The sequence below is a fragment of the Ranitomeya variabilis genome, chromosome 2, assembly GCF_051348905.1.
Source record: "Ranitomeya variabilis isolate aRanVar5 chromosome 2, aRanVar5.hap1, whole genome shotgun sequence".
NCBI lineage: Eukaryota > Metazoa > Chordata > Amphibia > Anura > Dendrobatidae > Ranitomeya > Ranitomeya variabilis.
The window spans coordinates 331,085,262-331,097,396 of record NC_135233.1 but is presented as its reverse complement, the minus strand read 5'-3'; the positions used below and the strand labels follow the sequence as shown (position 1 = coordinate 331,097,396).

Sequence of the window (12,135 nt, the reverse complement as noted above, 5' to 3'; positions counted from 1 at the left end):
ACGCATGCGTTTTTTTTCTGCATGCGTTCATTTTCAGAAATGCAACCTGCAGTATTTTGAAAAAAATGCATTGCTGTCTATGTAAACGCATGCGTTTTTAAGCACATGCGTTTGTTTGCGTTAAAAACGCATGCGTTTTTATAGAAAAAAAAACAGAAAACACACTGAAAAGCCACCCACCACCATCAAGGTGATAAAGGGATCCTAACCCTAACTCTACCCCTAACCTCACCCCTAACCGTTTAATGAACATTTTCTAACAGTCATAGTGCCACGTATTTAAGTGCCACGTATTTCAGTTGCACGTATTTAAGTGCCACGTATCACGTATTTAAGTGCCACGTATCACGTATTTCAGTGCCACGTATTTAAGTGCCACGTATTTAAGTGCCACGTATCACGTATTTAAGCGCCACGTATTTCAGTGCCACGTATCACGTATTTAAGTGCCACGTATTTCAGTGCCATGTATTTCAGTCACGTTTAGGGGTAGGGGTAGGGTTAGGGTTTTCTTGTTTTTTCTTGTGTTTTCTTGTATTTTTCTATAAAAACACATGCGTCTAAAAAATGCATGCGTTTTACCGCGTTTACATGCGTTTTTTTAAAGAACGCATGCAGATAAAAACGCAAGTGTGAAACCAGCCTAAGTTGGCATACCAATGCATAATCATTCTAATTAAAACTGTCTTTAAATTGGAAGATTTTAGAGGTACCAAGCAAGGGACCCAAGACAGACGCAGGCAGGCCCCCGAAGTTTGGAAAACAGATGTAAGTATAAAGTCCCGAAAGCTGCATCTATCCTTTTGTATAGTAGCTTAGAACTCTCTTTATACTTGCAGATTCTAGGGACCAAGAGGGACCCAAGACAGACGCAGGCAGGCCCCCTAAGTTTGAAACAGGGACCATAATGTCTTCTTCTGGAAGCCCCCATCACATCGTCAGCCACCTGAGGTGTTTATTTTTTTTCTTCATAAATTTTTTTTGGTACAACTATGGTAACATATGTTTTTGAACCCTATATGTATTTATTCTGTTTTCACAGGAAGCTGAAGCAGAGGGGCTTCCAGAAGGAGACGGGCAGGGTGGAGAAATGCAAGGAGCGGGAGCGCATAGTGTAAGTTTTGCAGAGACAGATCCTCACATACAACACACTACACCCAACACAAACATTCAGCACAGCACACACAATACATATGCCTCCATCCAAGCACATAATTTATTTATTTTATTTTTTTATTAGTCTTCACAATCCGGGGCTCGCCCTAGAGTTCCTCGAAGCACCTCCCGTCGGAATGCTAATCGCGGCGGTCACCGAAGAGTAAGTTCCTTTTTGGTTTGGTGTTTAGTAAATTTTAAAATTCATGTGGTATAATCTTTCCCTTTTTAATTTTTTTTTTGTTTAAGGCTTCACAGCGTGCTCCCGAACAGGCTGAGGAATAGGAGGGGATAGATGTGGACACCCTCATCCAAGAGGTCCAAAATCGGGAGCCGCTGTGGAACATGGCGGACCGCCGCCATGCTGACCAGTTCATCACCCGACGGCTATGGGAGGAAGTGTGCGGTGCTGTTCTGGAGAACTGGGAGGAACTCGACGCTGGGGCCCAGGATCTAGCGCGTAAGTATTCACACTTCATTAACTTATGTTAGCATGATTTAATGTGTTGTATAGTAACCAATTTTTGCTATATCTTTCCAGGTAACAGGGTTATCGTGCGGTGGCGGTCACTCAGGGATCGCTTCAAGAGGGAGTTTAACAAGGAGATGCAGGCTCCGAGTGGATCTAGAGGATGCAGGAGCAGGTACAAATATGCCAGAGCCCTGTCGTTCCTCCGGTCGACGCTGCTGAGCAGAAGGTAAATATTCAACACCACATGTTTTTAGTCAAACTGTTAAAATGTGTAACCTTCAATTTTTTTTGGCAACAAGGGCAATTGTAATATCAAGATACTAATTTTTTTTTCTTCTGTAACAGCACTGTCTGCAGCACTCAGGAGCCTGCATCAGAGTTGCACCCCTCTGGAGCGATCTCACAGGAGTCTGCCACCGGGGACCACGTCGAAAGACCCGACCCCTCTGTATCTGTACCTTCCCTTTTGTGTGATCCCTCGGCCCCATCCACCAGCGCTGGAGCAGCAGGGCGGACTTTGTCACATGAAGCTGCAGGTGATTTAGAGTTCCCTTTACCCCACCCCTCTGACACTGCCGCAACATCTAGACCACCTTTGGGGTCAGGACGGCAGCGCCAGAGAGGTCAGGAAAGGAGCTATGCGCCTGAGTTTTTGCATCTGAATGCAGCCTTCCAGAATGCCATCCAGCTTTTGGATGAGCAAACATCTGCTGGGTACAATATGGTTAACAAAAGCATACTTGAACTCAGCAGTCGTCTGGATAGGATGCATTCAGATGCAAACCAGTCACCAAGACTGTTTTTTTCAGTCCTCAGGCACATGGAAAATTTAACTCCTGACCTGCAGATGCATGTGATGCAAGGCTGCCACACTGCTCTAGCGTAGGCGATGTCGCAAGCCCCTGCCCTTCATGTTTCAACACCTTTCCCCCCTCAAGCTGCCGTCTATCCTCCCGTCCATACTCCTTCTACTCCTTCACCGTTCCCAATCCCACCAACACCTTCACTATACCTCCCACAGTCCACATCTGTACCTCAACTCCCTGCCCAACCTCATGTTTTTACCACCCATTCCACTTCTGTTCCTCCCCGTGATGTCCTGTCCCCCACTATCGACGTGGTCCGCCCTGTCAGCCCCTCCGCTACTAACTCCACCCCAAATTATGAGAACCTGTAAACTTGTACATAAATAAAACTTTTTTTGGTTTAAAAACAATTTTATTGTCTTTCCTTTTTTTTTTTTAAAACTGTATAAAAACCACCAAGGTTATGGTAAAAGTAACAGCAGGAAATGTGTAAAGGGGTACCGGTACAAAACATACAATACTGCGAAGTTAAAGTCCAAAGGTTTTGTAACAAAACAAGAAACATGGTATATTTACAAGTGTGAAAAAAATCTAACATTTTACACCATTTCGTACTGCCAGTCAACTGATCCTTGAGGAGACATGAAGTAGTCTGCAAAATTGTCCCGCATTCTGGAGACTGCTACTGGACTGTGGAAACTTGTGTTGTGGTAATCCCGCAAGGTGGTTTCTGACACATTTTCCTCCATGGAAACATGTTCTTTGGATAATACAAAATTGTGAAGTACCACACAAGCGTTCACCACATCAACAGTCTCAGGCTGCAGTTTAATTGCAGTTAGTAGGATTCTCCATTTAGCAGTTAATATCCCAAAGGCACATTCCACAACTCTTCGTGCTCTGGTTAACCGATAATTAAAAATGTTCTTCCTCTGGGTCAGTCCACTACTTCCAAAGGGTTTAAGCAAGTGTGGGGAAAGCTGGAAGGCATCATTTCCAACGCACACAAATGGTAATGGTGGACCGGTGGTTCCAGGGAGAGGTCTAGGCGGCGGAAAGTCAAATGTCTCTCCATACAAACGACGCCCCATTGGAGAAGTTTTAAAAATCTGGGAGTCATTTGCGCGTCCATACGCACCGATATCCACAGCGATAAATTTGCAGTGTGCGTCGGCTATGGCCATCAATACAATTGAGAAGAACTTTTTGTAATTGTAAAATTCAGATCCAGAGCCATAAGGTTTGACAATCATATGCTTGCCATCGACTGCTCCCACACAATTTGGGAACTGGCATATTTCCTCAAAATTGTGGGCAATCTCCAGCCACCTCTCCTGTGATGGCTCTGGAATGTATTCCGCCTGTAAGCAATCCCACAATGCCCGGCAGGTCTCTCTGATGATCCCTGAGATTGTGGATATCCCAAGCCGGTACTGGAAATGTAGGGATGAAAACGATTCTCCAGTTGCAAGGAATCTGTTAACAAAAGGAAAAGACAATAATAAAAACTTCAAAAAACAACATTACAGTTATAAGTCAGATGAATGAGAATCATTAAAAAAAAGAATAACTTACCGAATAGTCACCATGAGACGCTCTGCTGGTGATATGGAGAAGCGCAACTGGGTGTCTCGTCTCCGTATAGATTCTCCAACATGGCCCAACAAAATTTCAAAATTTTCCACTTTCATTCACACATAGCTGAAGAATTTTTCTGGATTTTCCCTCAATTCAATATACAGTGTGGAATAAACGCCACGGGTCATGCGTTGGGCTGTGATAGGATGGATCCACAGCCTTCTCTTCCGCCGCTGCCGCAGGATGCGCTTTCTTTCTTCCTCCTTGTCCCGAACGATGACTGCCAACCGATTAGCCTCAAAAGTGAAATCCGCACATATTTTCACAATATTCGCCAGTACTCCTTCCATCTTTCTCTACAAAGCACTTTCTCTACAACCTTTCAAAGATGTGGTGTAAATACACTGTATATATAGTTTCCCAGTAGTTTCCAGTAGCCAATCACATTGAGATCCTCGGTTTCCAAAAAACGGATCCGTAGGAACCGTTTTCACAATTTTGACGGATCCGTCACGATGTCGGAGCTGACTGACGCCAAACAACTGAAGTGTGAAAGAAGCCTTAGGCTACTTTCACACTAGCGTCGTGCACTGCACGTCGCTATGCGACGTTGCGATGTACAGGCGCTAGCTGAGAAAGCGCCGCACAACGGGGGCAGCGGATGCAGTTTTCCAACGCATCCGCTGCCCCATTGTGAGGTGCGGGGCGGCGGGAGCGGAGTTCCGGCCGCGCATGCGCGGTCGGAAATGCAGCAGACGACGCACCAAAAAACGTTACAAGCAACGTTTTTGGGTGGCGACGGTCCGACGCAACAGTTGCACGACGGTTGCGACGTGTGGCAATGCGTCGCTAATAAAAGTCTATGGAGAAAAAACGCATCCTGCAAGCACTTTTGCAGGATGAGTTTTTTTTCTGCAAAACGACGCATAGCGACGTGCAGTGCACAACGCTAGTGTGAAAGAGGCCTTAGGCCTCTTTCACACTTCAGTCTTTTGGCGTCAGTTTGAATCCGCCGTTTTCATCAAATAGCGGATCCGCTATTTTCCCATAGACTTGCATTAGCGACGGATTGTGACGGATGGTCGTCCGTTCCATCCGCCATGTGACGGATCCGTCGAGATTTGGCGGACGTCATCTAGACATAGACGGACATCCGTCGCGTCCGCCATTCCATAGAATGGCCACCTATGGGCGACGGATCTGTCGCAACCGTCATTTCAGCGGATCCGTCGCCCCAATCCGCTTTTTCAATTGCACATGCTCCAAAAAGTAGATACGTTTCCCAGACAACCCCCAAGTAACGGATCCGTCAAAAAAACGGATCCATTAGAACCGTTTTCTCAACAATTGTGACGGATCCGTCGATTCGTCACTATGTCGGAGCAGACTGACGCCAAACAACTGAAGTGTGAAAGAAGCCTTAGGATACTTTCACACTAGCGTCGGGCTCGGCCCGTTGCTGTATGTCGGGCCCACGTTCCCGACGCTAGCGTTGTCTCCGCCCCACAACGGGGGCAGCGGATGCATTTTTTCCAGCGCATCCGCTGCCCCATTGTGAGGTGCGGGGAGGTGGGGGCGGAGTTCCGGCCGCACATGCGCGGTCGGAAAAGACGTTTACGACGGAGCAAAAAACGTTGCAAGCAACGTTTTTTGCTCCCGACGGTCCGCCACTGCACGACGCATCCGTCGCACGACGGGTGCGACGTGTGGCAATCCGTCACAATGCGTCGTCTATTGTTAGTCTATGGGGAAAAAACGCATCCTGCAAACACTTCTGCAGGATGCGTTTTTTCGGCAAAACGACGCATTGTGACAGAATGCAGTTAACGCTAGTGTGAAAGTAGCCTTAGTCTTGTTGAATTGGTTTATTGCAGATTGTGGACAGTTTGTGGATTTTTGCTTGTGAACCTAGTTTGCACTGGGGTTTGGAGATTGCCGATTGCAGATTTAGGCTGGGTTCATACTGCATTAAAGCAGCCCGTTCAATGCATGCGTTAAATAGACTGCGTTAACGCAAGTGCTGAAATGCGATCGCGCTAGCGCAGATAGAGCTAGCAGATGCTGTATCTACGCTAGCGGTGACGGACCCGGAAATGCTGCAGCCCGCGTCCCAGGGTCTGTCACTCAATGGCGGCACATCGCTAGCGCACACCCATTATGGCATGCGTTGGTGATGTGCCTGAAATAGGGGTTAATGGCCGCGTTAACGGACTGCCAGAACGCGGTATGAACCCAGCCTTATGTACACATGTATCCCAGTATAATGTACACATGTATCCCAGTATAATGTACACATGTATCCCAGTATAATGTACACATGTATCCCAGTATAATGTACACATGTATCCCAGTATAATGTACACATGTATCCCAGTATAACGCACGCGCGTATCCCAGTATAATGTACACATGTATCCCAGTATAATGTACACATGTATCCCAGTATAATGTACACATGTATCCCAGTATAATGTACACATGTATCCCAGTATAATGTACACATGTATCCCAGTATAACGCACGCGCGTATCCCAGTATAATGTACACATGTATCCCAGTATAATGTACACATGTATCCCAGTATAATGTACACATGTATCCCAGTATAATGTACACATGTATCCCAGTATAATGTACACATGTATCCCAGTATAACGCACGCGCGTATCCCAGTATAATGTACACATGTATCCCAGTATAATGTACACATGTATCCCAGTATAATGTACACATGTATCCCAGTATAATGTACACATGTATCCCAGTATAATGTACACATGTATCCCAGTATAATGTACACATGTATCCCAGTATAATGTACACATGTATCCCAGTATAATGTACACTTGTATGTATAGCTGTGTGACAGGACGTGTGCATGTCCTGAGCAAAAGGTTTAAGCAGGAGAAAAATGACAGTAAAGTGAGTGCTGGGAATACTATGTGCAGGACGCGGTTTCCGGCAGTCCCCGGCGCGGTACACGGCGGCTCCTCCTCCGGCGGGCGGGCGGCCCCGGGCCATGTGTGTGTCTGCAGGCTGCGGCCTGTGAGGTGAGCAGAGAGCGCGGTGCCGCCGGCGGAGGAGGAGGACTCACACTCAGCCTGTCGTCTCCCTGACGCGGTCCGGAGCAGCAGACATGGCGAGCCCCTGTGTCGTGGTGAGTCAGGCCGGGCCCGGTGCTCGGGGACTCCGCTCCTGGTAACGGTTCAGCCTGTGTGTGGAGGAGAGGAAGGTGACACCGGCGGAACAGGACGGCTCCGGCAGCCTCCATGCAGCAGCAGCGCGGGCTGTGATCACCAGGCGCCATGGCAACTGCCTCACCTGCTGCACGGGGCGGTATATCGCGATACAGGGTGGGGAGTGCCGGCCGAGCGTTAGGGTCCAAGGTCGCTCTATGTCACGATAAGGATGCGAGCTGTGATATCGTATAGGAGAGAATGGTTTGGTATCGAGATAGAGGCAGGTAATGTGAGGTAAGTGTGCGCCTGGGGACTGGAAGTATTAATGAAGGGATTGGCTAGTGGTCAGTGAGTCGTGCATGTCACGATATAAGATTATGTAGTGTATGTTTATACTGCCAGTTCCCTGGTGTAATGAGGGGTTTACAATAACTATCGGGGCATAGATGGAGGGTAACTGTGTATGTGACAGGTGAGATCAGGGAATATATCGTGATAGAGGGAGTGCAGCTTACAGTGGTCGGGATGCGTTTGTTTCTTCATATTGAGTGTGTGGCCGGGGAACAAGCGGTGTATCAGGATATGTTGTGATATAGCAGGGGGTTGCGATATGTGACCCAGTCTGTAGATTTATATACAGGGGATAATGTCAGGAGCCACATCGCGTGTCATGCCTGGAGCACGTGCTGCCGGGGATAAGAGACGTGTCATGACGAGGACGTGCACTAGATGGCGACACTGCGTCCTGGGAGACGTGCAGCCCGTGGTGCTGTGGGGTCTGTGCAGACTGTAGCCGGATGGGGGCGATGTGGGCACCAGCTGCAGGGTCCCACAAGTCTGATCTCATATGATTAGTCTGAAATGTCAGAGGTGAGACTATGGAGGAGCGGCTGACGGAAGGGGTCCTGGTGACCCAACAATAAGGCTTCTTTCACACTTCAGTTGTTTGGCGTCAGTCACTTCTGACAGTGACGGATCCATCACAATTGTTGAGAAAACGGATCCGTTTTTTTGACGGATCCGTTACTTGGGGGTTGTCTGGGAAAAGTATCTACTTTTTGGAGCATGCGCAATTGAAAAAGCGGATTGGGGCGACGGATCCGCCGAAATGACGGTCGCCCATAGGCGGCCATTCTATGGAATGACGGACGCGACGGATCCACCGCGAACCGTCATTTCGGCGTTGACAAAAAACGTTTCAATGTCTAGACAACGTCCGCCAAATTTCGACGGATCCGTCGCATGACGGATGGAACGGACGACCATCCGTCACAATTCGTCGCCAATGCAAGTCTATGGGAAAATAACGGATCCGCCAAAAAAAATGATGGATCCGTTATTTGAGGAAACTGTCGGTTTTAGACTGACGCCAAACAACTGAAGTGTGAAAGAGGCCTAAGGAGTCAGAAACTGATCAGTGCACCCTGCGCTGTGCGGCCCCCGTGCATCCTGTGCCGCCTGTGTGACTGTGCACATCGCTCCGCGCTGCTTATGGTGGCCCTGTGGTTTCTGTACAGATGTGCACCTCTGGAGCCCCTCTGTGTTACCGATGCACATGGCCCTGGAGACGTGGCCTAGGAGCCCAGAGCCACCAGCAGGATTTGTTGCATCTATTCTGGTTCTAAAGAGAGGGTGACAACCAATAATGCCACCATTACAGATTACTACCTGGCTTTTTGGGACGGCGAATCTGCAGTACATAATGGTAAAGATAAATACCTTATTATACCCTAAAGGAGTTTCTTGGGAATCTACAACAATTCACATAATCGCCCCCCACTGTTGACATTATTAGTGGTCTCATGAAACCATTTGAGCAGAGCGCTGGGTGAGCAGTTGTCCTGTCCCTGTGGGACTGCTGGACATAGCTAAACGCTGTACTGGCTGTCTACATCATTCCTATAGAAGCAGAACGGCCACAGCATTCAACCATGGACATGAGACCTACGATGGGAAGTGGGGGTCTCGGTGATCAGATACTTACCAGTCCAGTAGATGTCTTAGGGTATGTGCACACGATGCAGATTTAGTGCAGAATTGGTGCAGAACTGCACTGTGATTTACAGTTCAATGTAAATCAATGTGAAAAAAAAAAGCTGTGCATATGGTGCAGAAAAATCTGCGCAGAAACGCTGCAGATTTCAAAGAAGTGCATGTCACTTCTTTTGTGCGTTTCTGCAGCGTTTCTGCACCCCTCCATTAATAGAAATCTGCAGTGGTGAAATCTGCACAAAAAACGCATAAAAAAACACACAAAAAAAAGCATTAAAAAACGCACCTGCGTATTCTGCCAGGAGATGCAGATTTAGTGCAGAAAATTCTGCACCACATTTCCTACGTGTGCACATAGCCTAAGGAGGCACCATTCTTGAAGCAATGTGTAATTAGGAAACAATTCATTGGTTTAATTAGTGTTTATGCTAAGTGTATTTTATTTCTATAATGTTTTAAATTTTTCATATCCTTATATAAAAAAAAAAAATCACAAATCTCGCTCTTTACGTAAGACTTATCTGCTCTCATTATCGTCACAGACAGGATTACAATGACCAATAATCTCTATATATTAGGGAGTAAAGGTACCTTCACATTAAGCGACGCTGCAGCGATAGCGAAAACGATGCCGATCGCTGCAGCGTCGCTGTGTGGTCGCTGGAGAGCTGTCACACAGACCGCTCTCCAGCGACCAACGATGCCGAGGTCCCCGGGTAACCAGGGTAAACATCGGGTTACTAAGCGCAGGGCCGCGCTTAGTAACCCGATGTTTACCCTGGTTACCAGCGTAAAATGTAAAAAAAACAAAACACTACATACTTACATTCGCGTCCCCCGGCGTCCGCTTCCTGCACTGACTGAGCGCCGGCCCTAACAGCAGAGCGGTGAGGTCACCGCTGTGCTGTACTTTCACTTTCACTTTACGGTGCTCAGTCATTGTGGGAAGCGGACGCCGGGGGACGCAAATGTAAGTATGTACTGTTTGTTTTTTTTACATTTTACGCTGGTAACCAGGGTAAACATCAGGTTACTAAGCGCGGCCCTGCGCGTAGTAACCCGATGTTTACCCTGGTTACCAGTGTAAAACATCGCTGGTATCGTTGCTTTTGGTGTCAAACACGACGATACACGCCGATCTGACGACCAAATAAAGTTCTGAACTTTGTTCAACGACCAGCGATATCACAGCAGGATCCTGATCGCTGCTGCGTGTCAAACTAAACGATATCGCTAGCCAGGACGCTGCAACGTCACAGATCGCTAGCGATTTCATTTAGTGTGAAGGTACCTTTAGGGATGCACGGTGGCTCAGTGGCTAACACTGTTACTTTTCAGCACTCGGATCATGTGGCACATCTCACCAAGGACAGCATCTGCAAGGAGTTTGTATCTTTCGCCTTGTTTCTGTGGGTTTCCTCCCACACTCCAAAGATCTACAGAGAGGGAATATAGATTGTGAGCCCCAATGTGGACCGCGATGATGATGTCCAAGTGGCCAACAGGAATTAGGGGTCTAATATTAGTCCTAATGGCCAGTATGACAACTACAAGGATTTTTTTCTTGTTTTACTTGTTTAGTTTTTCATATCAATATAAACACAATTAAATGTATAAAAAAACAAACAAAAGTAAACATAGAAACCTGAATTAAACAATAGATAATTTTCTGATTACACTTTTTTCTTGCCGAACAAAACCCCTGGAGACAGGTGTCTGCTGCTCTCAGAAACTCTGGTGGGCCCTACCATTTGGGGTTGATTGAAATTTTTTTGGCTGTTATCTCTGAAGATAAGAGTAAAAAAAAAACCTCACAGCTGGGAGGGATTGCAGCTGCTGGTTGTGAGCTGGCAGCAGATTATGTTCCTGTCCAGTTTTATCCTGCCAGAAGTGTCATCTGTTTTTTGTAGGTCTCTGTGCAGTATGGATAGTCCCGGCTCCGGTAGTGCTGAGCAGGACTGTCTGCAGACTCCTTCCTGTACACATGGGGACATATACAGTTCTGCTTTTATCATATTGGTCTCGCTAAGGCTAGGTTCACATTGCGTTAGGGCAATCCGTTTAGCGCTAGCGGATTGCGCTAACGCAATGTTTATTTAGGGGCCGTGTTAGAGGTCGCGTTAAAGTCCCCGCTCTCGCAGATCCCCGATCTGCAAGAGCGGGGAACGGACCTCGGGCGCGCCGCGGACGCTGCAAGCAGCGTCCGAGGCGCGCCACAGAAGAACGGCACATCGCTAACGCGAGCCAAAAAAGGCACGCGCTAGCGATGCGCTGCAGGGAAACTTCACATTGCTGTCAATGGGTGCGCTAACGGACCCGTTGCACGGCATTAATTGCAACATTTTTGCCGTGCAATGCTGTCCGTTAGCGTGCACTGCACACATTAACGCAATGTGAACCTAGCCTAACTGTTATGTGACCAGTGAGGCTGTGCTGTAGTCTCATGAAAGATATTTTATGCCTTCAGTGTTGTGGACATCATAGTGCAGTTACTAGGGTCTCCTGACAGCTGGCGGGGGCCCCAGCAATGGGGAGGGGTACTCTCCAGCACACACTGAATGGGATATTATCTATTTCTGGAGCACAGGATATATAGATACTCCTCGCATGTAAATGTGTGCTGGGATTTCAGTGTCTCTATATCAGTAGTGTGCAAATTGCCTCTTCTGAGAAAAAGAGGACTTGAACTCTATAGCGCCACCTGTTGGAAGTAGCGATCCTACAAGTCACAATCAACCCTTTAACGAGTCGTGCAATATGACTTAGGATAAAAGCCAAAACAGTATCTCAATTTGCAGACACGGTGTTTCGGGCTGTTGGCTCTTGTCAGTGCGAAGCATGAGAACTGATTTGGCTAGGTGAGAGGCTCTGGACTGGGGTCTAAGGGGTAACGTTTCTCCTTATGGAGAGTGACATACCAGCTGGCTTGTCAAGGTAAGGAGGCTTATTCGCC

General features: G+C 47.4%; 1 protein-coding gene across 2 annotated transcripts in view; it reads left to right on the top strand.

The window, feature by feature from the left end:
- Positions 1-6,962: 6,962 nt before the first annotated feature.
- HPRT1 (hypoxanthine phosphoribosyltransferase 1) overlaps positions 6,963-12,135 on the top strand; it is a 71,528-nt gene continuing 66,355 nt past the window's right edge. The window contains exon 1 of one of the 2 annotated variants that reach the window (XM_077285323.1): positions 6,963-7,168. In XM_077285323.1, the coding sequence (XP_077141438.1) occupies positions 7,148-7,168 (21 nt within the window). In that variant the 5' untranslated portion in view covers positions 6,963-7,147. Of the gene's footprint in view, positions 7,169-7,227; positions 7,485-12,135 lie in introns of those variants that run through there. The other variant, XM_077285324.1, reaches the window with a different exon arrangement.